The 27,096-nt window shown below is 50.0% G+C and overlaps 1 protein-coding gene across 1 annotated transcript in view; it reads right to left on the reverse strand.

Annotated features, from left to right (window-relative positions):
• Positions 1 to 479: 479 nt before the first annotated feature.
• LOC119459176 (phospholipid-transporting ATPase ABCA3) overlaps positions 480 to 27,096 on the reverse strand; it is a 71,211-nt gene continuing 44,594 nt past the window's right edge. Inside the window, exons 9-12 of the mRNA XM_037721002.2 lie at positions 22,299 to 22,551; positions 9,126 to 9,383; positions 2,129 to 2,279; positions 480 to 722 (exon numbers count right to left, since the gene is read on the reverse strand). Coding sequence (XP_037576930.2) covers positions 480 to 722; positions 2,129 to 2,279; positions 9,126 to 9,383; positions 22,299 to 22,551 — 905 coding nt within the window. The remainder of the gene's footprint in view (positions 723 to 2,128; positions 2,280 to 9,125; positions 9,384 to 22,298; positions 22,552 to 27,096) is intronic.

Consider the following 27,096-nt stretch of genomic DNA (forward strand, 5'->3'; position numbering starts at 1 on the left):
GCAAGGTGACCAGTTCAATTTGGTATACGCAGTGATATTGCAAAATTGTAGCTGTGGGTTGGGTTCTCAATATCATACCCTGAAACGTTTTAAGGCTGTCATTGGGACCCTCGACATTCCCAATATAATAGCGTTTACTAAATATTTGCTAATCCCTACAAATCCAATGCACCGTTTTTCTTACGCCGACTGTTATACTTCTCAATTCTATCTTAAGAGTGGGAAAGCTGGAGCAAAGTTTATGTTGCGGATTGTTCAGAAAACCAATTACTAATTACGAATTTTGTACAGTAGAAATGTTTTATTGGAATAGCAATTTATTGCGTTTTTGTCCTGTACGAGTGCATACTAGACAAAAGACAAAATAAAACAATTTTTTTTCTGATTTTCTTTTATGTGGTAAGGTGTTTAGCTCTGCGAGGTTACCTAACAAAGATCACGCGACGATCTGTGTTACGCCAAGCCGAGGTGACGTCACCTCAAGGCGAACCAAATAAAACTATACCACCAAGGGTCGCGACAGCGTACCAGGCAATGGCCAGCCTGCCTTCGTAATCCTTGGAGAGGCCCAGCTGGACGACTCCCTCACTTGGGTCTGCGCGCGTGGATTTCTTTTTGCCGACAAGGAGGAAGCTGGCGCCGACCACGTATTTCATGTACTCATCCAAGCTGCGAATGCCAACTTCTAGCAGGTAGTCTGTGACGTCACGAACTCGCGTCACCTGCAAAGTTGGATTGGAAAGACGACGCATGAATATGTTGTAGCAAGAAAGTGCAGTGATATTGTTGGTGCAGGCTCTTCAGGGTGACTCTGGGATAAGGGGGGGGGGGGGCGGGAGGGAGGGAGTGAGTGAAATTTTAAGGCGAAAGCCTTAGATGTCTACGTATGCGGTGCCCTAGACTGTGACCTTGCGGTGACCATGGCGAAAATGCGTCGTGACAAATAAATACTGACGCCGCAAAGAGTAAAAACACGTCTAAAAATACTCTAATTGACGTTAAATTTCTAAGGCAGGTTCCTGTAAACAAAGCTGTCTAGTGGCTTTGAGAGAAAATTTTGTACATTCCGGTCTGGGTGGGAATCGAACACAGGCCTCTGCGGTGGCTTCCCTCAAGCCACGGCTGATCCACGGTTCTGGCTCACTAAAGATGTGCCTATTGTGCGCCCGATTGCACACGTCACGGGGTCACAGGGACGCGCTTGTGCCGCTGCCCGCACGTTCATCGTCATCTTCTGCCACAGCTGGATCCTATGCCGCTGATTATGCCAGGTTTCCATTACTGCTCCTTGCGCTCGTGCGACTGCTCGTGCGTTCGCCATCGTCTTCTTCCACAGCTGGGTGGCTTTGGTCTTCGCGTTTTACAAACGTGTTACACTTGCTTAATTTTGGGCCTCACAGCTGACAGCAATGAGAAAGGTGTAGAGCGTACGCCTCAGCTGATAGGAACAAACAAACCCACAAACTCAGGAGGAGTTTGTATGGGCGGCCAAGAGTATAGTCTTTTGGACGAAAACAAGACTGCTAAGGAGTCTTGCGTTGCTTTATCGGACTGCAGCCATTGCGAAACGTGCAAGTTATCGTACAGACGTGATAGTTAACGCCCCTGCTATAGCCCCTCACGATTATGAAAGTGAATCCTCAGTTGCACCATCTCACAAAGAAATGGCATGTCTTGTGTGCACAGAGGATGATGCCTTCTCCTAATCTACCTTAGGTCCTCCAAAGGATTGATAAGTGTTTTTATCTGACTTCTTGTTTTGCCACTTGGCGACGCGGCCGTTTCATTGGAGATCACGTGTGCGAATGTATACCTTCCTTTTAGAGCATACAGATAGCGCAAGGATCGTCAGTGGCAGATAACACCATTCTAATCCTTGAACTGGATTTACTCGAAGAAGCTAACATTACTTGAACAAGAAATCAAAATGTATATAATGTTTAATTAAAATAACTAACGACGGCTTTAAGCAATTACTTTGTCTCATTAAAATCTACAAATCGTCGTAATGCTTAAGGATCTGACCTCACAGGAGGCATAGACAGGCCAATGATCTGCGACACAACAAACTCTTTAGAAATTCGTTCAAAAGATAACTGAGTAAAACCGACCATGATGGGAAGCTTACTTCGACACCCTTTTGCTCGATGAGTTGACGGTAGTACTGCGATATTAACACGGACTCCTCGTCGGACGTCAGCATGGAGGCCACGCTGAAGTTGTACATCGCCATTATGTCGTAATGGTACACGTCCGTCAGGTTAACAGCTGCCCTCGCGCTGCGCCACGGTAAAGGAAGGGGCGTGAGAGCCGAGTAAAAATTCAACGGAAATTCAATAATAATAAAAATAAAAACTGCCTTACACGTACCTGCTTCGTGCCACGAGAGCATGCTTGTTTATTCGCTGCATAATGGGTTGATCGAATTGCAATAATTTTATTATTGAGTATATTCAAAACAGTCTTTCTTATATACCACGCCCTTTCACATGTATACCAACTTACAATCCTGAAGCCAAGGCGCGCTAACTCGACGTTTGTACTGCTTCTAATGCAGTTCATGTGCCATACACTGCCCAGGGTTGTTCTTTTATATATATATATATATATATATATATATATATATATAGTTAGAGATCGTAGCAGCGCCGCGTCGACAGCCCAACGAGACACGGCTTTCAAGCACAGCGCCGTTGCGAGCCAAAGCGCGGGAGCCACGAGCGTCTCTCTTCGCTACAATTACCCCGGGAGTGCTAAGGGCGCCGAGCCGTCCGGCGACAACAGCTCGTCAGGATGACAGGATCGTAGTATGGCTTGAGGCGGTCGACGTGCACAATGTCTCGTCCATGACGGCGCTTGTCCGAAGACGGTTGAACTGGTTCGATAACAAAATTCACGGGAGATGCGCGTTCAACGACGCGGTAAGGCCCTTCATATTTCGGGAGTAGTTTCGATGAGAGGCCAGGGGCTGTGAACGGGACAGAGAGCCAGACAAGCACGCCAGGAAGCAAGGTGACCGCGGAAGTGGAGTCGTCGCGAGTGCTCTTCTGGCGCTCTTGGTCGTTGGAAGTAAAGGCACGTGCGATGTCACGGCATTCTTCAGCACGCCGTGCTTTGGCAGAAATAGGTGAGCCCTCGGATGCATCCGCCCGGTAAGGTAAAATTGTGTCGATGGTATGCGACGGGTGCCGACCGTATAGTAAGAAAAAGGGCGAAAAGCCAGTGGTGCTCTGAGTACCGGTGTTGTACGCGTAGGTGACGAAGGGCAGAATGGTGTTCCAGTTCGTGTGGTCGGAGGCGACGCATATTGAAAGCACGTCGCCGAGCGCGCAGTTGAAGCGTTCTGTGAGGCCATTGGTTTGGGGTGGTACGCCGCAGTTGTGCGATGATTAAAGTGGCAATCTTTAAAAATGGCTTCAACCACTTCCGACAGGAAGACACGTCCGCGATCACTGAGCAATTCCTGGGGTGGACCATGCCGTAGGATGAATCGGCGAAGCAGGAATGAGGCAACATCGCGCGCTGTAGCTGCTGGGAGAGCGGCGGTTTTGGCGTGTCGTGTGAGGTGATCTACTGCCACAATAGTCCAGCGGTTACCAGCCGACGTCAAGGGAAGTGGCCCATACAAATCAATTCCAACGCGCCCGAACAGCCGAGTAGGGCAAGGTAGAGGCTGCAGACCAGCCGGCGAGAGCTGGGGTGAAGATTTCCGGCGCTGGCAGTCGGGGCAGGAGCGAACGAACTGTTGAACGTACTTGTACATTCCTCGCCAGTAGTAGCGCTGCCGAAGGCGCTGGTAGGTTTTGAAAACTCCCGAGTGTGCGCACTGTAGATCGGTGTAAAAGGATGCGCAGAATTCGGAGTGCAGACTGCGAGGAACTACTAACAACCACTGGAGGCCGTCTGCGGCATAACTGCGTCGGTGAAGCAGGTTGTCGCGAACCGCGAAATGGCGAGCCTGACGACGCAACGTACGAGTGGTTGATTGTGGTGATGGGTCAGCAAGCAAGTCTACAATCGAGGCAATCCAGGGGTCCTTGCGCTGCTCGGAATCGAGAGTCTCAAGGTCGATTGTAGAAACAGCTAGCTCCGATAGTGAGCAGCAGGTATTGTCGTCAGGCAAGGGAGAGCGTGATAGGGCGTCGGCATCAGAATGTTGGCGTCCGTTGCGGTACAGCACGCGGATATCGTAGTCCTGCAGGCGAAGTGCCCAGCGGGCAAGACGACCTGAAGGATCCTTCAAAGATGACAGCCAACATAGTGCATGGTGGTCGGTGACGACATCAAACGGGCGGCCATACAAATAAGGACGGAACTTAGTAAGAGCCCAGATGATCGCCAGACATTCTTTTTCCGTGACAGTGTAATTGGTCTCGGCTTTCGTAAGGGTGCGACTGGCATAGGCCACGATATATATTTAGGAAAACCAGGTTTGCGCTGCGCAAAGACAGCGCCGAGGCCAACACCGCTGGCATCTGTGTGTCCCTCTGTAGGGGCCGTCGGGTCGTTGTGGCGCAAAATTGGGGGAGTCGTCAGCAAACGACGGAGATTTGCGAACGCTTCCTCACACTCTGACGACCACGAATGAAGGGGTCCGTTGCATCCAAGGAGCTTCGTCAGAGGCGATATGATGGCGGCGAAATTTCGAATGAAGCGTCGGAAGTAAGAACACAAACCTACGAAACTTCGCAGTTCTTTGATGGGCGTAGGTTTAGGAAATTCGGCGACGGCACGAAGCTTGGCTGGATCGGGGAGAATTCCATCCTTGGAAACAACGTAACCCAGTATCGTCAGCTGCCACGCTGCAAATCGGCAGTTCTTTAAATTCAGTTGTTTGCCGGCGTTTCTCAAACACGTCAAAACACGCCGGAGGCGTTGAAGGTGCGTGGAGAAGTCCGGACCAAAAACAACGACGTCAACAAGGTAGCATAAGCACGTATGCCATTTCAAGCCGTGCAGAATGGTATCCATCATGCGCTCAAAAGTTGCTGGCGCATTACAAAGTCCAAACGGCATGACGATAAATTCGTATAAGCCGTCGCGCGTGTCAAAGGCTGTCTTCGGTCGATCATCATCTGCCATAGGTACTTGCCAATACCCTGAGCGCAGATCGAGAGATGAAAACATTCTGCTCCCTGTAGGCTGTCAATAGCGTCGTCGATTCGCGGAAGCGGGTAAACGTCCTTACGAGTGATTTTGTTGAGGCGCCGATAGTCCACACAGAACCGTACAGAACCGTTTTTCTTCGTAACAAGGACGACGAGAGATGCCGATGGACTGTGGGAAGGTCGGATCACTTCACGGCGGAGCATATCGGCCACTTGTTCATTAATCACGCGACGTTCTGTAGCCGATACACGATATGGGCGTTGCCGCAATGGTGATTGGGAGCCAGTATCGATGTGGTGCGTAAAAGTTGATGTCCGGCCCAGGGAAAGCTGCCCGACGTCGAAAGAAGCACGAAATTCTTGTAGGAAGCACAGAAGCTGTGATCGCTGGCCCGGTGTAAGGTCATCGGCAACAGAAGAATCGAACACATCTATAGGCAATGGGCCAGACGTAGAACTCGAGCCGAGCGTACTGTAACGGGCACAGTATGTGTCTTCGGGAACGTCCGTAATTTGTACGTCTGCGATAGCTTCGACACTGCCCAGACATTCTCCTTGGAGTAGCAACACAGGGCACGAGAACGGGTTACAAATAAATATAGCACTAGAGCCCTGTGTGATGTTCACCGTCGCAAAAGGTAGCAGGAGACCTTTTCGAGTGGAAAAGCGGCCGGACGGAGAAAGTAGTGCGACGGCGTCGGAGAAGCTGCTGCAGTACATAGAGACAACCACTGACGAGTTGGGAGGAACGGTGGTGTCGTGTCTGAAGAGGAGTTTGTTCGGTAGAGAAGCATTGTCGGCGAGCGTCAACCTGAGAGCGGCGACAGTTCTAGTTCGGCCCGTGCGCAATGAATGACGGCATTGTGGCGGGAAAGAAAATCCCAGCCGAGGATAACGTCATGGGAGCACGACGAAACTACAATAAATTCGATGGCGTATACAACGTCCTCAATGACAACACGAGCTGTGCACGCCGCTAACGGGTGAATACGCTGTGCGCCGGCTGTGTGGAGGGACAGTCCAGTAAGGGGCATCGTGACTTTCCGAATCAAGCGACAAAGTTTTGCGTCCATAACTGACACGGCGGCTCCGGTGTCCAGGAGGCAGATGTGTGAACACCATCAACAAACACGTCTATCACATTCGTCGGGCTACCCTGAGGACTTTCGCGTTTCACCGGCGTCGCAGCCCTTGCCTCGTGGACTGCGACGATTAGTTTTCCTCTTCCCGAGCTGCGGGACGGGGCCGCATCGGTAATAGCGAGCGTCGGTGTTGAGAAGGGGAGCGGCGGGTATTGGGCGTTGGGCGGAACGTCGGTGACGATGCCGAAGGGTCGCCGTAATATGGGCGGGGAGGACCGACCATACGACTTGGCGCATATGTTGTAGCGCTAGGTGACTAGACGCGATTACAGTAGCGTGCGACGTGACCGGCGTAGCCGCACGCAAAACAGATAGGCCGGTTGTCGGATGTAGGCCACCGATTCGCTGTGGTGGGCCCCGTCCATGTAGGAGGACGCGTTGTGTGGGGCGGCTGGTGATATGGTTGCATGGTGGGCTGTGGTCGGGGCATAGTCAAGACGTCGGCGTTTCTGAGAGGCCCACCTTGAGAGAAGGGGTGGGGCCTGGCGACGACTTCCGCGTAGCTGAGAGGTGCAGCCGGAGGGATCTGTTGGGGCCCGGCGGCGACTTCAGCGTAGCGGAGAGGTGCGACCGCAGGAACATGTTGATGGCGCTCAGGCAAAAGCCGGTTGAGTTCGTGCGCGATGGTGCGGCGGAGCGGGGGCTCAAAGCTTGACGTTGGCTCTTGTACTGGTGGCGGTTGTTCAAAGGCCATCAAGGAGAGCTGGCGTGCAATTTCCTCGCGCACGAAAGCCTTCATTTCTGCCATCAACGCTGACTGATCAGAAATGGCCGTCAAGCCAGCGAGGTGTTTGTCGCGCGATGGAGGGCTACGGGTCAATGACCGCTGCCTGCGTAGCTACTCGTAACTTTGGCACAGTGTAATTACCTCGGCCACAGTGCGAGGATTTTTGGCAAGGAACATGTTGAAGGCATCGTCTTCCATGCCTTTCTTAACATTCCTGATCTTATCAGACTCCGATATGGTCGCGTTGACTTTCCTGCCTAAGTCCAGGATGTCTTCGATATAACTTGTGAAGGATTCGCCTACTTGCTGAGCTCATTCCCGCAAAAGCTGTTCGGCGCGCAGCTTACGAACAGCAGGGCGACCAAAAACCTCGACAAAAGATGTCTTGAAGTCTGACCACGTCGGAAAATCCGTTTCATGGTTGTTGTACCATAAGCTGGCCACACCCGCGAGGTAGAATATCACGTTTCTGAGCTTAGCGGCTTCGTCCCATTTATTGTGGGCGCTTACCCGCTCGTAGGTCGTAAGCCAATCCTCAACGTCGGTTTCGTCCGCGCCTGTGAAGATAGCAGGGTCCCTGTGGCGCGGCACACCAAAGCAGGGTGCCGATGCAGGGGGAGGTAATTGCTGGGAGGCTTCTTCAGGCATGGTCGACGGTACGCTGCGGGATCGAAGTTCCAGGTTGCAGGTTTTGAGGGCGCAGCACGCTCCACCAATTGTAAAGGGTTTATTAGAGATCGGAGCAGCGCAGCGTCGACAGCCTAACGAGACACGGCTTTCAAGCGCGAGCGCCATTGCGAGCCAAAGCGCTGGACCCACTAGCGTCTCTCTTCGCTACATATATATATATATATATATATATATATATATATATACTAACTGTTACGCGACGCTCTGCTAGGCAGCACTCTACGCTTTCTGCATGGCCCCGTTACAGCAGTGGATGTCTTACGGTTCCACTGGACCCATCGTGCATAACGTATTTTAATGCCGTATTTCAAAGTTACTTGAATATATCATTTATAGCCAGTAATTACGTTGCATGGATGAATTGTCGCCGCGCCGTGTTACCTTTATGTTTTTTTCTAGCCCTATTCATGATGATCATCATCATCCACCTATATTTATGTTCACTGAAGGACGAAGGCCTCTCCCTGCGAACTCCCGATTACCCCTATCTTGCGCTAGCTAATTCCAACTTGGTAATGCCAGCCGTATGCACTCCAACCTAATTTTATTCTGCTGTAAATTTCCTTCTAAAGATCAGGGTCCCCTGTAAGTAATGGACCTAAATAAACGTACTCCTTTACAGAATCTAGAGGCTGACTGGCAATCCTGAATTCTTGTTCCCTTGCTAGGCTATTGAACATTATCTTTGTCTTCTGCATATTCATCTTCAACCCCATTCTTACACTTTCTCGGTTAAGGTCCTCAATCATTTGTTGTAATTCGTCTCCATTGCAGCTGAATAGGACAACGTGATCTGCAAACCGAAGTTGCTGAGATATTCACGCTTGATCCTTGCTCCTAAGCCTTCCCAGTCTAAGAGCTTGAATACTTATTCTAAGCATGCACTGAATAGCATTGGAGATATGGTGTCTCCTTGCCTGACCCCTTTCTTGATAGGTACTTTCTACTTTTCTTGTGGAGAACCAGGGTCGCTGTGGAATTTTGTAGATATTTGCCAAGATATTTACGGATGCCTACTGTACTCCTTGATGACTACTGATATTTCTACTGAATAAAAAGCCTTTTCATAACCTATGAAAGCCCTGTTCACACAACTGTGCTATTCCTCGAAATTCCAATGGCTTTATAGTTTTTTTGGCTACGTCCCACGCTCGCTTTCGCTGACAATTTGAAATGAAAGATCATTGAAATTGGCAAGCCCCATTGGCTCCCTTCCACGAGGTGGCACAAATGAGGAAATTTGGCAGGTGCATTCAAATGGCCTTTGGTTTCGTAGTCAGCGCAAGCGAGCGTGTGACACTGGTATTATATTTTCCACCATGCTTAGTCCCATTTTTGTTTTATCCCAATTATTACGTGGTTCAGCGCAAATACTTTACAATTGCATCTGGGCGCCATTATTCATGCAGTGTTTGATTCAATTCATTACTGCGTAGTACGCCTCGTGGCGCCACTCACGTGCTTCGTTCCCGGTAACCTTGCAATCCGAGGAGCAAGCATGGCGCGAATATTCCGAGTACCGGCAGCGCCCACTGGTGACGAGCGTACTGGCAGCGCTTGCGGATCAGCGCGCGCAGGCACTGTAGCGTAGACGTGCGCCACACGCACCCGTCGCAGCTGTCGCGCAGTGCGTTCACGTCCACAGGGTTCGTCGACGGCGCCTGCCCCGCGGCCGTCAGGGTCTCCGCCTGCTCTTCCATCATCTCGTCCGCGATCCTGCAAACGCAGCGCGATTGCACTGGCCCGCTTCAACGGCATCCGGACAGCGATACGGCTGTTCGCGCATATATTGCACCTGTCAGGGGTTTCAGCGAGGACTTCCTTTATCGATTCCAAAGTTTTCGACATCTGTTGCCGCATAAATACATGCCGCATTTTCCGCATTTACAGAGTCACACTCTGTAAGTATCACGGGCCCTTTTTCACGAGTTAGAAAGAAAAATACTGGCGTATAAGTAGCACCCAGTCTATGTATAAGACGCACCTATTTTAACTAGATAGGCATGATCTAACGAGAATATGCACCCTTGTACACTCATTCCAAAATGCCGCATTTATTCATTTCAGGACACAATTTCCGTAAACAAAATTTATACAAGCCGAAATTTCTACCAGAAGAAAACTTTGCCCAACACCAATATCATGCGCAGGAAACCAACATTCCTTGGTCTTGACTTGAAGTCATCGAAGCCCTCTTCCTTCAGCGCAGTCAAAAAGTTCAGCCACTACAGCCGGCAGCATGCCTAGGCCACCGTCGTCGGCCTCTGAATGAATGAACTAAATTTGTCCGGATTAAAAGTAGTTTCTTTTGCATTAAACCCTACAGGACGAGCGAGTTTGGGAGGCGAGAGATACATCTACTAGCGGCAGAGCTCCATCACCACCACGGAACAGCGCAGGACGTCGTCCTGCAGACCAGGCTTGGAGCTGCCCAGGGCAGCCCCCCCCCCCCCCCCACACACACACACTTGTAAAACGGTGGGGGGTGAGAGGGCCTGGTCTGGGCATGCTAGTAGTGCTAGTATTATGTGGTTATAGTTAGCATAAGGGGCTGTGCAACGACAACATCTGGGACAAAGAAAGTGATCGGGGTATAGTTTATTCAGGAGTGACGAAGTAGTGATGGTGTGAGTCTGCAGTTGTCTCCATAGTATTTCCAATTGCCTCGAGTTGGGATGAGTGAGAGGGGGCAAGTGCGTTGAGATGACCTGTAGTGCTGGCAAATGTGGTATGTAATGTGTCTATCACGCCGGTCTCAGCCTCCGATTTTGTTTGTGTCTGGTGCGTGAAACCTCGTGGACAGGAACAGACGGCTTCATTGCCTGGCAAGACCTCGTGCGCAGGAGCCCAAACAAGTGTAACTTCTGATTGAACTACAATTTTGCGTGCAATGATTCCATCCAGTCTGCCGATACACCCGGCTCCATGCAATCCTGATCGAGACACCCGGCTCCAATCACAAGCCTGATTTAGAATCGCTGATGACAGTGGTGGCTGAGGGGATAGTGTGAGCCAGCGCTACGGCGGCCTGCTCTGCCTCCTCTGGGAAGGGGAGCCACCAGCTGGCCTTGTGGGGTTACTGCCACGAGAACGAACTTATCCCGGGTGGTGTGAGGGGCATTCTGCGGCATCTAAATATAGTGTGCCTGGCAGTTTATCGCACTGGCGGTGCTGCGCTCTCACCCGAGCCACTCTCCGCATGCGGTTATACAGTGGGTGCATGTTCCGGAGAAGTGGTGGTACATACAATTTGGCTTGGAGCTCACTCCGCAGACGAAGTTTGTGCGTAGGTTGGAGGGGAGGGTTAACGTCAAGGCTGCGGGTATGCATATTTCGGTAGTGAATTTTGCGAGTCCGTAATACTGTGCACTGATAGTGGCTTCAATTGCAAGTTGAGAGAATGAGAACTCCTCCAACTCGATCAAGCCTTCGTCATGCCTATCATTACCCTACCTCACTTACCCTACCTCACTCACTAAACAGGAGGAAGAGGAAATCAATATACTTATTCTCAAGGCTCACAATTTCGCCCTCGATGAATGCATGAGAAAATGTACGGAATGATTTCTTGCCATCAGGGGCTGCCAAGTTAGCCCCATTTTCTGATCAACGGATTGCCTAAACCTCTGAATTGTAGTTGAGGTCTGCCTATTTTTCTGTATGGTGAGACATAAGGTCCGAATGTTATCAGCGATAGGAATGGGAGTGGCACCTATCGTGATATGAATTGGAGTAATTTGTTTTTCGGGCCATTTGTGCGCGCGGAGAAGCAGGAGATCTGATTTGAATGTAGCGCACGTCAGCTTGAGCTGCCGTGCGCATTATTTGGCCCGGTCTGTGTCTTTCAGCAGGCGTTCCTGCATCTCCACGTACGAACCACCGCCCCTGGTCCATATGGCGATGTCATCAGCATAGAGAGCGAAAGAGATCCCTGGGATTAACTGAAGTTTGCGCGTGATGTTTAGCATCGCAACGGTAAAGGAAGGGGGATAGCACCGACCCTTGGGGCATCCCAATGCGGCCCAGGTTTGATTCTGAAGAGTGCCCTGTACCCCAGTGAATAGTGGCCTTCCTATCGGTAATAAAGTGGCGGGAAACTTGACCGCGAATACACGCAGAATTGCCGCGCGACTGGATCGAGGCACTTTGAGTGTATTCGCAGGCTTCTTTAAGGATTGGAAATACGCTTATGTAGCACGTATTGAGCAACAGAAAGCTGTATCGGGAGTTTTTCATCTTGCTCTACAACTTTCTCACTGACATTTTGATAATTAGGTCAGTACTTCTCGAGTTAGATAATTACAATTACCTAATTAAATCTCAGTAACGAAAAAAATTACTGGCTGCTATTCCACTGTACTGGAAACAATAAGAAGTAGGTTTGCTTCGCGTAACGCCGTTCCTCTTTCTTTAAATCGTGCTGCGTGATAGCTGGGACACCCTGTATATATATATATATATATATATATATATTGTACTGAAGACGAATGACGGGAGCTTCGATGTCTGAGAAAAGTAGACAACTGGCTCTAGCTCACGCGCGCCAATAGGCAGACCTGCCTTTCGAATAGCTTTCTGTAATGCAACGCCAAGGCCTGCTTGAAGACCAACGCCCCAATTTTAAGTGGTGGAGATGCGGAGTAGAGGGTACAGATCCTTGCGCGTTATTCGATTAAGACGTCGGTAATCCACGCATAACCTGATGGATCCGTCCTTTTTCTTCCCCAGCACAACTGGACAGGCCCAGGGACTGCTGGAGGGCTGGATTATTCCACGTTTCAGCATATCGTTTATACCTGTTGATCGATGACACGGCGTTCTCCAGTTGACACACGGTATGGGCGCTGGCGCAATGGTGCTTGTTGGCCGGTATCGATGCGATGAACAACTGGTGACGTTCAACCTAAGGAAGACTGGTTGTGGTAGAAGGAGGCTCGAAAACGCTGCAGGCGTTTTCGAGCTTTGTTTGTTAGACAGTCGGATTCCCCCGGTCCGTGCCAGTTCTGAGTTGGCTGTTTTCTGCCGGCCGAAGCAAGAACCTCAGGCGCGAAGCCCATGGAAAATGCACAGCTGTGGCTTTCCACAGGAAGGTCCCGACGCTGGTCCGGGCTCGGCCGCACCGCTTTTTACTGCGGCGAGCCTCGCCCAGTCCCGGTGCAGTGCCGTTCCTGCTTCTGGACCCCAGCCTGACCGGCTCAGCCCTTAGAGCCAATCCTTTTCCCAAGGTTACGGATCCGTTTTGCCGACTTCCCTTACCTACATTGGTCTATCGACTAGAGGCTGTTCACCATGGAGACCTGCTGCGGTTGTGGGTACGGTCCGGCACGAAAATCACACTCCCTCACTCGGATTTTCAAGGGCCGACAGGAGCGCACCGGACAGCGCAAGAGACGCACTGCTCTACGGAGCCACCGTCCCTATCTCGGGGTGAACCCTTTCCAGGGACTCGATCTCCTTACAGAGAAAAGAAAACTCTTCCCGGGGCTCCCATCGGCGTCTCCGAGCTGCTTTGCGTTTCCGCACTGGGCCCCGAAGGGCCGATCTCCGTAGCCGGGTTCGGGACTCTTAACCCGATTGCCTTTTGGTTGCAGCAGGGCGTCTCCGTTTCACAGACTGAGCTGCACAAACGCGCCCGCTTCTGAAAGGATTTCTCCTTTCCCTAAGGACCGACTGACCCATGTTCAACTGCTGTTCACATGGAACCCTTCTCCACTTCAGTCCTCAAGGTTCTCACTTGAGTATTTGCTACTACCACCATTTGAAGCCACAAAATTCAAAGGTGAGCACTGCAGTGGTATGAGAAGCCTAAAAAACGCTCAACCTTGCACTCGGCCGGGCAACGCTTGAACCAGCGAAGCTGGGCGATCGTCGCCCAGCATTTTTCGGAAGTGCGCGCGAACTTTTCACCTTACTACTCATGATGTTGATAATTGCTTTTCGCACGTCCTGGACTTACGGCCGTCACTGCGCGTTGCATGGCGCCGCTTGCAACACCGGCAACGTGTTGTAATGCCAACATCGCGTTGCAGCAGACTCACTCCGTGAATGCATGTCTCTCTCGCTCTCTATCTCTCTCTCTCTCTCTCGGACTTACGGCCGTCACTGCGCATTGCATAGCGCAGCTTGCAACACCGACACCGCGTCCCAATGGCAACACCGCGTTCCACCGCGTTGCAATACCGACAACGCGTTCCATCAGACCCGCTCCATGAACGCGTCTCTCTCCCGCTCTAATTTTCTTTGTCTCTCTCCCGAGCCTCTTCTTAACCTCGCAGAGCATTGGCACTAGCGCGTGCGCACGCGCCAGCTGTGGACGACGACGCTCGAAAGCAATAATATGGTTCGCATAAATGCATGTTCTGCAAGCGTGGCTCTATATAGCCTAGTGGTTGTGACACTCGCCTTGGAACCGGGGGTACGTGGGCTCGATTCCCGTCTCGGCAAGAAAGTTTATTTCCTTTTATTTCTTTCTTCATTGCGATGATGATAGTTTCTTCGAGATTAGATTATGGGGTTTTACGGGCCAAAACCACAATCTGGTTATGAGGCACGCCGTAGTGGGGACTCCGGAAATATGGACCACGTGGTGTTCTTTAACGTGCACCTAAGTCTTAAGTACACGGGTGTTTTCGCATTTCGCCCCCATCAAAAGTGATAGTTTCTTCATACAAACCACTAATTATGGCTGCCTTAAACAGCTTCGCTGTTAATAGTCGTGGGTCACTGAGAAGCCAGACCAGATGTTGGTGTGAAAAACAAGGAAGCTAAATCAGAAACCTCTGGCAGTTGTTTCCTTATATTGTGTGACACTTTTACAAATCAGAGCACAACAAACGTGAGGCTTTAAGGGAATGGATGTCAATCGCAAAGCAATTTGAAGTTTATGTCCATCGTGTTCCAGATTCAGTGCTGTAAGTACGTCACATGTGCAGAAACCATCCATCAGCAAAAACACTCGATTCTACCAACATGAGTGCTTGGCACAAGTGGTGAACTTATTCACATTCGTTGAAGGAACACCCGCATTTTGTTAAACAGCAGATCATATTATAAACGCGCTCCGAAAAATTCGCGTGTCTAGAAGGCAGAATAGCAGTTGATGTAAAGACTATAATGTAAAGACTGTAACGTTGTGCTGCGGCACCAACTGCATATCTTGCGACCGGGCGCAAGCGGAACTGGCGACTCAATCTCACACATGAAATAAGGAAAGCGGAAAGGCGGCGTGAAAGGGGGGGGGGGGTGCGGCTTCTACTCTGCCAGCCACTGCGTACTTCTACTTTGAGCGGCTGCGGGCGGTCGCGCGCACCGTATTTTGAAAGCGATCTGCACACGGCTCCTACCTTGGTAAGCGCTGTGCTTTCGCCGCTAAGTTTCCGTTGAAGCGATAGACCGCTCGAACCTTCGCTCGCTGCTGCCCCCGCGCTTGCTCACGCCAGCGTTTTGACAACGGTTGTCTGCGGTCATCGAATCTGATCTATTCATGTTGGCTTGCGCACGCTGACACCATTCTTGTTAACTCAGTTAGTAAGCGAATGTGTTCATGTGTAGACAGCCGATAAAACTACTATTCTTACTGCCTAGCTATCTACTCATTTGCTATCGCAATTCATGCTGCGCCTTTCGGGAAAAACTGCGACTTTCTTATCATGCATGACTCAAAAATGCATGCTAGCAACCGCCGTGCTTCATGTTGCCTTGTGATTTAAGCATGAATGGTGGAATGTATTGTTGAAATGTGTTGCGTCTGTAAAGCCGTAGTTGGCTGCCGACTATTTATGAAACTCAAGGAAACAAACATATTAGGAGACAGCAGTCCAGGAGTATGATAAAACACCGGCGAGGCATTCATTCCGTGAGGCGCACTTGTGCCAGAGAGCCAGTGCCTTCGCGCGCGCACTTCGTCGTTGTTTCCTTCTGGCGACATATCAATTCTTCCTCCCTTAGACGAAGTTTCCATAGCGATCCGAAGGCCGTCTAACTAGTGGTCGCAGTTGCCGGGTGGTTCCTGCTTGTGACGTCGAGGTCGATGTTTCAGAGGAAGTGTTCTCTTGCGTATTGATTGAGTCCGGTACCAGTGGAACAGTAGCACTTGTTTCTTGTGGCATTGTGTCCGAGAATTCGTCTGGTCTGCTCCAGTCTGTCGGCGCTTGGGTTGCTTGCCTGGTTTGAGTCTTTTTGATGTGAAAGAGGTGACGCCTTATCTTTCCGAGGACGCTTTTCAAAGTCAGGATCATGGTCCGACGTTGCTCAGTATTTCCCCTTCAATCCAGTCTGGTTTCTTTAATAACTGTCGGATAAGCACTTTCTCCCCTACTGAGAAGCGACGTGATTGCCTGAGTGCTTCCTGGCACTCAGGGATCTGTGTCTTCGTCTGCGGCATGAGTATGTCGAGAGGACACAAAAGTTCTCGTCCAAACATCACTCTTAGCAGGTGTCATTCCTGTAGCCGTGTGAGCCGTGGTGTGTTGCCGATACACGAACCTCGCAATTCGACACTGTATGGACAACTTTGTATCCATCAGGAGCTCTCTCTTTAGTTCTGCAACACAGCGTTCTGCCTGGCCATTTGTTGCAGGGTGATACGCTGGTGATGTGGTAGCATGTATGCCAATTGACGCATACAACTGTTGCATGCAGCATACAGAAAAGTTGTCGCAGACAACTTTTCTGTGTATGCTGAACGCAGCAAAGAGACTTCGGAGTAGATCTTTGGACTACAACTGCGGGTGTTGGTTGTGTGACGTGATGGCCTCACGAAATCAATGTGCACTGTGTTCCACGGTGTTTGGGGACGATCCAAGGTGGGAATAGGAACTTTGGGTGAACTATTATGCGTTGACGGGTATTCACGGCACCGTTCGCACCGTTTTTTCGATAACCTTGTCAATTCCGGGCCACCATACGTAGGTTCTTGCGCACTTCCTCATGGCTACTATGCCTCGGTGACCCGCATGTAGGAGTTCCAAAACGTGAGATCGCGCTGAACATGGTATAATCACCCGTGATCCAATCGTGAGGCACTCACGATGAGTTGCCAGTGCAGTCGCTCTTTGTCGGTAAGGAGTGAACTTATCTCCAATGCGTTAAGCTCACTGTGCCATCTTGTACTGACTTGTGCAGCCTTTGTAGGATCTTGTCTTCCTGAGTCAGACGTGCTATCTCTGTAGGTGTAAACGGGGGTCTTGTCAACGCTTCAAACAATAGTACGTCGCCTGGTGGCCATGGCTTGTCGGTGTGTTCTGGTATACTGGCAATCGGCTAAGCGCATCCGCGTTTTCTTGCCATTCTTGTACACAATGCTGTAATCATACGCAGATAACTAGATGCTCCATCTCGTCATTCTTTGTGAGAGGACTTGAGCCGTTGGTTTCTCGGGGCCCAGTATGCCGAGCAGAGGTTGATGGCCAGTCACGAAACTTACCTTTCGTCCCACAATACACTTGTGTAAGCTGTGAGCTGCAAACACTACAGCAAGGCCTTCTCTGTCCAACTGTGCATAGTTTCGTTCCGCCGGCTCTAGTGTCCTAGATGCAAAAGCGATCGGTGCCTCTCTATTCTGGTCGTCACGTTCAGACAGAATTGCTCCTATGTCGTATGGTGAAGCGTCACAAGTGACAAGCAGCCCCTCCCGTTCGTCGTAGTGTGCCAGTATTGTCTGACTGAGAAGCAATCTCTTAAGTTCGTCAAAAGCTTCTTGATGATTGATTTCCCATATCCACGTGGCGTCCTTCTGAAGGAGCTGGTAAAGACAGCTGGCAATCGTTGCCTGTTTCCAAGGAATCTGTCGTAAAAAGGCAGCATTCCAAGAAATGACTAGCGCTTGCTTGCAGTTTGGTGCTGGAGCCTCTGTAACCGCTCGAAATTTCTCTTCGCTGGTGTGAGCTCCTGTTTCGTGAATTAGGTGTCTCAGAAAAGAAACTTGTCTCACTACAAAACAGCACTTGTTTTTGCCGAGGCGCACATTGTACTACGCCGCCTCTGAATGACTTCTTCCAATCAGTTGGCATGTTCCGCAGCGTACTTTCCACTGATGATCACGTCATCTAAGTACGCACAAACACCAGTGATGCCAGACAGCCTAGTCTCTATGGAGCGTTGAAAAATGACTGGTGCTGCAGAGATTCCAATGGGTAATTGTTTGACATTGTAGAGTCCTTTCAGCGTGTTCAAAGTCAATATCTCGACTGTCTGCGGTGTTACGTGAAGTTACTGGTAAGCCTGTGCTAAATCCAGTGTGCTGAAGATCTTGCCGCCCCTAAAGTGGCTGAGAACTACATCTGTTGTGGTAAGTGGGTAATCTGCCTTCTTCGATACTTGATTCACTGTACAACGGTAGTCGCCACATATTCGCAACGAGCTGTTCTTTCGAACGAGTACGTGAGGTGTTGCCCAATCCGAATGCTGCGCAGGCTCGAATATGCCTTGATATTTCAGTCGATCCACTTGAGCCTCTACAGCTTTTACAAACTTTGGCTTTGCTCCTTCCACAAGCTTGACTTGTACCGTAGGACCAACGTGTCCTGAGACGTCGGCGTCGAAAAGAGACTGATACTTGCTTAGAAACACGATCGTCTTACTTGCTTAGAAACGAGCTTAGAAACGAGTTCGTAGTCTGTTACGTCATTGATGCCTGTTATCTGTATACCCAGATAAGGAAACCAATTTCGTCCGAGGAGGTTACACCCTTCTCACTTCCACCTATTACTTCCACCGTTGCACTACCGAGAACACGAAGGGCCTGGCCTGACCATTTGCGTAGTAGAATCTTGTTCGTCTGAAGCTGTGGTGGGTCATATGTCCACGTCACTGTTAACGTGGCCTCACTGATGAGAGTTCAGGCTGCACCTGAGTCGACCTCAAAACCCAAGGGCTTGCCATGCATGCGTATCTGAATGATCACCTTGTAAGTTCACGATGCGTCCCCTAAGGAGTTGAGCTCGTAAAGCGCCACGTCTGGTGTTGAGGCAGTTGGCAAAATTCCTTGTCGTGGATTTTGGATATTGTCATTCTTCTTAGTTCTTGCTTCTTTCCGCTTCTTTATGCACGCTTTTTCAAAGTGTGCGCGTTTCTTGCAGTAGTTGCAGGAGGTTGTCTGAAACTTGCAAGTGTCCGAACTATGTTGCGCGTCACAACGCCAACGCCGTTGATTCTTCTTTAGGGCATAGGTATTCGAACTACTTAGATTTTCTGTCTTGCAGATGCTTCTTCTGGCTTCGTGAATGTCTTTAAATTCCGCGTTTTTTTTTCTGATCGTCAACGGCGTTCTCAGCTCGTAGTGCAAAGTCAAACGTTTGCTGGAACGTTAAGTCCGTTTCTTCCAACAACCGTTGCTGTACCTGCTCATACCGGAGACCACAGACGAAACGATCCCGCAGCATTACGTTAACAGGCAGCATTGTCGGTTTCGCAGCCATGTCTGCGCTGGTTCCAAAATTACAATCAGCTGCTAGTTTCTTGAGTGCTCTCGCGTAATCACTGACCATTTCGCCGTGTAGTTGGTCTCGTCGTTAGAAGCGTGGCTTCAGAAGGTCGTGGATCAAAATGAGCCGTGAGCATCTCGATTACGTCCTCGTAGCTCATTTGGCTTGGCTGCTTGGGTTGAACGAGAGCGCCCACAACATCGTAAGTCGGTTCCCCGCACAACATGAGCAGATGAGCACGTTTCTTGGAAGCGGCAGCAATGTCGTTAGCTTCGAAAAATAATTGAAGCCTCCCATACTAGGATCTCCATCATCCGGGGCTGAATTTGGGTAGGCGACCAAAGTCCGGCGTCGCCATGTTATTCCTTCGGTGAAGTGCGGGTGAGTCGAGAGTCTTTGTTGCCAATTGTTGCGTCGCCAATTGTTGTGTCTCTACAGCCGTAGTTGGCTGCCGACGATATATTAAACTCAAGGAAACAGAAACATTAGGAGGGAGCAGTCCAGGTGTATGAGAAAACACTGGCGAGGCTTTCGTTCCGTGAGGCGCGCTCGTGCCAGAGCGCCAGTGCCTTCGCGCGCACACTTGGTCGTTGGGCTCTTCTCGCGACATATCAAAATGTATTAAGCGTAGACGACTCCTCGGTGGAAGTTCACCGATTAAATTAACGACTGCTGGCGCCAAGGGTCCATTCCCCCATCATGGAAAACGGCCAAAGTAATTGTTATTCGAAAATCTGGCAAGCCATCTAGCCTTGCCAATCCCCGCCCCATCTCGTTAACCTCGTGTGTCGGTAAGGTTATGGAGCATGCACTCCTTACCCACATAAACTCTCACCTCGAAGACACGTCCGCATACCCCTACTCATTCATCGGCTTTAGAGCGCATCTCTCAGCCCAGGATGCCATGCTCCAACTCAAGCACCAAATTCTCGGCGACAAATCCCGACACACGAAGGTGATATTGGGCCTCGATCTCTAGAGCGCCTTCGATAACGTCGCGCACTCTACCATCCTCGAACGCATCTCCCTGCTCAACCTCTGCGACTGCACCTACAACTACGTACGAGACTTTCTATCCAACGGAGGGGTGTTCCTCTCGGTTGGAGATATTCAATCGGAGAAATTCACTCTCGGATGCGCGGGAACCCCACAAGGATCTGTCATTTCACCAATGCTGTTCAATTTGGTCATGCTCGGATTAACACAGGAACTACACAAGCTCGATGGCATAGAACATACCATCTATGCCAACGACATTACCATCTGGGCCACAACGGGCAGCGACGGGCAAATTGAAGCCGCTCTGCAAGACGCCATCAATGCCATCGGAAATTATCTCCAAGGCATGGGACTCCGATGTTCCCCCGACAAGTCAGAGCTCCTCCTATACCGCCCCACGCACTGTAGGCGCCCACCACTAGGTTCTACGCACAAACTCCACTACGAGAAAATCCAACTCCACATGAGAGATGGTGGAACCATACCCGTGGTCTCTACCATCCGGGACCTCGGCATGACCATCGAAGCCAACAGCGCCAACTCAACGGCTATATCGAAGATCCTCCGACAAACGGCCAATACGACGCGGCTGCTGAAACGGGTGACCAACCGGCGACAGTGCATGAAGGAAGAAAGCCTCATGCGCCTTGTGCACTCGTTCATCATCTGTCACGTGACGTACGTTGCCGCCTTCCATAATTGGTACAAAGCAGAACAGACCAAATTGGACATAATTATACGCTGCGCCTACCATCTATAGCCTTAGGACTGCCAAACAACACCAGCAGGGAACTTCTACTCAAATTAGGACTCCATAACACCCTCAACGAATTAATCGAAGCACCACGTCGGTCTCATCTGGAGCGTCTCACCGTCACAGAAACGGGCCAGCGCATTGTAACTAAAGTCGGCATCACCTACCACCGTCAACATGGAGACAAATACCCAATTCCACGTAACGTACAGATTTGGCTACATGCCGACCCTATCCCCAAAAACCTGCACCCGGACAACAATAAAGAACGTCGGAAGGCAAGGGCTGCCTCCCTCATTAAAGCCTATGGCGACACCACAGGCGTCTCCTGCGTCGACGCAGCTGGCTACCACAGTAAGCGGATCGCTCAAGCATGCCGCCAGCATCGTAACCCAAAACGCCGAGACGGCCGAGGAAGTGGCCATCGCCCTGGCCACCCTCGATGCTGACTGCCACATCATCGTGAGCGATTGCCGCACGGAAATCGGCAATTACATCAAAGGTCGTATTTCAAAAGAAGCACTACGCATCCCGCACCAAGCCCCTACCTCAACTCAAAGCCAAATCACCCTCGTCTGGTTCGCAGTGCACGTCGGCGGCGTACATCCCCACCTCATCAACCTCAATGAGGCCGCTCACTCCGTAGCACGAGGCCTTGTCAACCATGCGGGAGACAGCGCAGGTGCACCCGCGGAACGTGATCGCCTCACAAGCTTCAACGAACTTACGAAATCATTCCATCTCGGAAGAAGAACCTTCCCCATCCCTCATCACAAGCTAAACAGAGCACAGGCAACAAACCACCCTTCGCCTGTTACAGACAAACACGTACCCCTCACTAACACGTTACCACAGGATCTACCCAGACTCCTACCCTAGTACCACTTGGAAGATCTGTAAGACTCAGGCAGATTCGCTTGCCCACATGCTATGGGAATGTAAACACTACTATCCGACAAATAATACTGTGACTCTCACGTCGAGATGGCACGCCGCCCTGCGCAGCTTCCACCTCGACGACCAACTCTGGGCTACCCAGCAAGCCTGCGAGGCGGCGAAGAAGCAAGACCTCGACGTCCCCACGTGGGAGGCCTAGGCCTAGCCAACTAAACTGCTGGTTTCAATAAAAGCTTGTTCCTCCTCCTCCTCGCGGTTTATTGCGGGGCGTACGACAATACAATTGTATTTTCTTCATGCGAACATTGTCGTGCGTCTAGGCTGGTTTGGTTACCGTAAGTGTTCAGAAGAGTGCCTCGCCCATTAACCTGTTACATCCTGTGGAACGCACAATTTGAAGGTGCCCAAATTAAAGCTGGGCTTTGCAGCCGGAAATTCCCAGCACTGCTTGCTTCGCAGCAGAGACCGCTTTGAAAAATTAGCGACCACAATGCCTGCCTCTTATTCTTTTAGTTTACCCCAAAAACTCACTCCCATGGATTTCATCGAAACACGCACCTGAGGTACACGTCTTCCATGGTGGTAACGGACACGGTCATTTCCACTATGCCCAACTTGGAGCGAAAGCGCTCGAGCACCTTGAACATGTCCACGAACCCCTCGGACGAGGTCACACCAAGAGACAGGCGCAGCATCTTAGAGGTCTCGGACACCAACTGGACGGTGGGCACGTACGTCTTCACCACCAAGATGATGCCCTGCACGTCGCATCGGTGTAGCCGCTTGCCGATATCCATATGGTACCCCGTACCTGCGCACAGAGCAGTGATGACCATAGTTTTTCGTGCTCAGTTATTGATGCTTCAACGGCATGCTTGCGGTGCTCAGTGAAATTGCCTCAATCGTGTGAGCGGTGACCTGTAGTTGGATCCAAACGACTTTATTTTAAACGAGCATCGCTCGAATGGGGTACGAATGACAGCCCCACTGCTAAATGCGGGGCGACCACCCCCACCCACAATCTGCCTTTGAGAAACGCCGTATATAGGGGGAGGCTCCGGATTGAGTTTCAGATTACGAGGCACTCTAAGGTGCACCACAAGTGTGATAAAAAGATCATTTTTTACAGTCTTTTCGTCTCGGAATTCTGCCGCCTCAGCTGTTCGCAGAAATCACGAACCGTGCTCCGTGTTTCGTGCTCGGTTGTAGAACAACATATCCATTTAGCTACCATGGCGCCTAAAGATGGCTGCTATGGCTATGAACGAAGGAATGCCAAAGGCATGCTCAATTATATTTTCAATCAGGGTGCTGCTCTGGCTCGGAGGCAATAATGAAATTATTAAAAGGGTGTGGCTCGGAGGCAATATTGAAATTATTAAAGGGGTGCGCAAGGCGTATCCACTTGAACACCACGCTTTCCACAAATAATGTTAAAGTAAAGCAATCAAGACAGTTTATGCGAAACGTAAGTTGAGCTGGATTAGGAGAGCAGTGAACCGCGAAGACAACAAAAGCAAGTGGTAAAGACAATTCCAGATTAAGCGACAGTATAGACATAGTCAATTAAGAAGCGCAAGTTGAAAATATGCGTTCTCGAGGATGCAGGTGATGGTTTGTCACTCATATTTGGAGTTCGTGAGTAGTGGCCTGGAAGTGGGCATGGCTATCACAGAAAAAGAGAGATGTATGAACGATGCTAAATGAGAGAACTTTGTTAGCTGCCGATAATTCGATTTGTATCTTCTTTTCAATGTTTTAGTTTTAGAGAGGTTTTGATAGTTGATTTAAATTGAGCATATTAGGTCAAGATAGTTCTGTACGAAAAGCGAGAATGCTAGGACGAGTAAGTTTCAGTAAGCATTTAAGGGTTCTTGTTCACGATTTTTGTGGTATAACCCTTGTGTGCACGCACACAACGCCTTCGTACTCGTGATGATGTTGCAAACTAGGTTGGTTCCTCGAGTGTGAAGCTACTGCCTCTCTCTTGACGACAAACAGCGTCAGGTGACCATCAAAGCATCTTACTTCAGTGACGTGGCGCGTTCCAACATGGCGGTGTGCTTCTATGTGAAGTCGATTCTGAGAGAAAACGTAATATTCAAGCACCCGTTCCTTTCCCACAAAGTGTAATACATGTTGTAGCTAGGTCCGGTTGTCAGCTAATCAGGTGTTTCACTTAGGAATTGAAAGAAAGCAAAGTTTGTCAACATAAGCTGCAGCATTCTCTAATGTCACAGGCAAGAGTTTTATATTTGTGACGCGGTGTCTAGTCACACGTATAGTTATCAGATTCAAGCTTGTTTCCCATGCCGTACTTGAAGTATTAGCTAGCGGCATGAGATGGTGGTGGGGGCTTGTGCTTCATTCTGAAAATGCTGACTGTTTGTAGTTTGTAGGCTCTCGCAATTGGCGAATAAGCCGCAGGAAAACATGAAAAACAACGCCAAATGCCAAAACGTTACGAAAGTGTTTGTTTTTATTTTCAATCTGGAAAGGCACAAAATAATGGAAGAAACGTACAGGTAAAGGAAGGGAAGGGAAGTGCAGCCGAGAGCGAGAGAGATGAAAGAAAGGTCGGGATATTAACCAGTGAAGAGTCCCGTTGGCTACCCTACGCAGGGGGAACAGAGAAGGGGCATACAAAAAAGGGCCAGAGAGACGGTGGAGGGAGTAAATAGACGTGCACAGAAAGCACTACAAAGTCAAAGGCGCTCGCACAAGCTTTAAGTTCTCAGAAAGCAGAAAATTCGAGACGCCAGAAAATTAGGTGAGGGGATTAAATTAGAGATTTTGCAGGGGCAAGTTTTCAACAGCTAGCGCAAGACGAGGGTAATTGGAGATCGCTGGGAGATGCGTTCGTCGAGAACGCATAAATATTGTCTGGTGATGATGAAGGTACAGAAAAAAGAACTTAAAAAAGCTTTTGTGAAGCGGCTGGACTGATTCACAGCCCCGTAATCATCTCGAAGCGGTAACAGTACTTAGTTTAAAAAGCAAAGAACAGCAACACATTGACATAAAGCGTACTGACACAGTGTCAATACGCGGTACCTTAGTGCCAGGGGGGCATGTTTAGTGACGAGTTGTTGCAAGCGTTCTGAATTGGGACAATAAAAATGTGTATTAGCGCCTTAACTACTGAGTGGTACCTCCATTTCCTACTAAGTTGTTGCAGACCGTTTTCTTGTACTATACCTTTGCTGCATCGCATACGGGATATGCATAGCTTCTTTCCTTAGTTAGAGATGTCTATTGTACAAAAAAAAACGGGAGAGAGGGTTGGATTACGGTGTCCAGGAGAGACAAGTGGGGCTCTATTGAACGCCGCTGAACGCAGTTTTGCAGGGAACTGTAGCTCGTGCCGTTTGCGCCACCGATTCTGTCACTCTGATGCTTCCAACTGTCCCCAAATAGCAAGATCGCTACGCCTTGTATGACTCTGAAGGACAGAAAATTTTCCTCCACGCCGCAGAAGCTGCCTGAAGTCACACAACAGGGCTTTTCTACCGGCGGTAACGACGCGCAGGCCTTTGCAATAAACGCAGATATTAACGCGATAGCGTTAAGGGCCCCATGTCGCAGAAAATCCGGCGTTGGTGTCGGCGTCACCTTTGACACCCACGGCTGAGAAAGAAAGGGCGGGGGGAGGAGGACGGGAGGGAGGGAGGGGAGGCGACGTTTAGCGGCGGCACCAAATGCGTATTTGTATAAAAAAAATGTCGCGTGCGTTTGGTGCGAACGCGGGCAAAACGCCGACGGCGTCGACAAAAGTTCTGCACGTTGCTGGTGCTGCTGCTTGTCCAAGTTTATACAGCTGATAAAACTACCATCCTTACTCCGTATAGCTCTCTACTAATTTGCTATCGCAATTGATGCTTCGCATTTCGGGTGAAACTGCGACAATTTTATTGAAGAGAATTGCTCTGTTTGCCTCTTTAGCACGTTTTCGTGCTCGGCAATGCAGGGTAATCGGTGCTCGGTGGCTCGTGGTCAGTGGTCGGACTTGCCGTAAGGGGTGGGTAGAAAAGTAACGGGACGCGTTCGTCGCAGAACGCTAACTTTATAGCCGTTTTATATGAATCGTGAGCTTCGGTATCAGTCGTGAGCTTTGATGTGTACGAAGACTTGGATGCGGTAGTGGGCCACTCGTCAAGAAAAACGTACGTTGGTTCGTTTGTTCATGCGTTAGTTCGTGCTAGCCGTTTAGGTGGACCAGAATCTTCGTCAGTTTCTGCCCAATATTAATGCGTTAGCATTCTTAGTGTGCTTGACACACATTCCGGGTATTATATACCGTTTTCCTTTCTACCTGGGTCGAATGGTTAGCGCATCGCGCTGCTGTGCTGAGGTTAAAGAGATTGAAACCAGCCACCGTATCAACTTAGGCCACTGAGTAAGCACCAATGTTTACATACGTGCCTGTGTTCAACAACGCTCTTTCGCGCCGAGCATGGGTCACGGTAGATACGGGACTGCGTAGGCACCTCTGGTCAAAGAAACTCTGTCCGACGTGGAGCACCGTGTATGTGCCATTCCGTCGGTCCTGGTCTTTAAGAAACTCTTTGACGCCAAGTTAGGTAACTATGTATCTGCCACTGGGAATGGGCTACTTAGACGAAAAAGATCCGTTAAATTTATCCGATGTTGAGAGGAATTGAACGCACGTCAAAATGGTTCCTCAAGGAGAGCAACCCAACGCATTTGCAGGCGGCGCCACAATTACACTCGGTATGCGCCACTTTTCAATGAACGTGTTTCACGCCGAGGCTTTTATTGCAATAGCAATTATATGGACACTCCAAAGCGGATTTCTGCCGTCGCCGTCGCCACGAGGTTCCGTATGACGTCAAGGGCGATGACGTCAGCGCCGCGCTCCGGACGCTGTATGTGCGAGTGAAAGGGCGCGAGGGACGCGCGCTTTCACAGGGAGCGAACGCACGTCGAAGAGCAAACGTCCATTCTGCGCCGTGCTCCCTGAAGGGCTGCATAATTAAGCGTCTCTTTCCTCCTTTCCATATATAGAGAGCAAACGCTACTTTTTCCGTCGCGCGTAAGGCTGTGGGGGGACGGGAGGGAGAAAGGGCGGGGAGGCGACGTTTAGCTGCTGCACCAAATGTCGATAACAGTTCTGCGCGTTGCTGGTGCTGCTGCATGTCCAAGTTTATGCAGCTGATAAAACTACTATCCTTACACCGTATAGCTCTCTACTAATTTGCTATCGCAAATGATGCTTCGCCTTTCGGGTGAAACTGCAACAAATCTTTCTGAGCTGCGCCACGAATGAACTGTGTATGTGCCGCTCTTTAATAAACCTCTAGCCAACTTGGCTTACTGAGTATGTGCCACTGAATTT

The sequence above is a fragment of the Dermacentor silvarum genome, chromosome 7 (genome assembly GCF_013339745.2).
Source record: "Dermacentor silvarum isolate Dsil-2018 chromosome 7, BIME_Dsil_1.4, whole genome shotgun sequence".
Lineage (NCBI taxonomy): Eukaryota > Metazoa > Arthropoda > Arachnida > Ixodida > Ixodidae > Dermacentor > Dermacentor silvarum.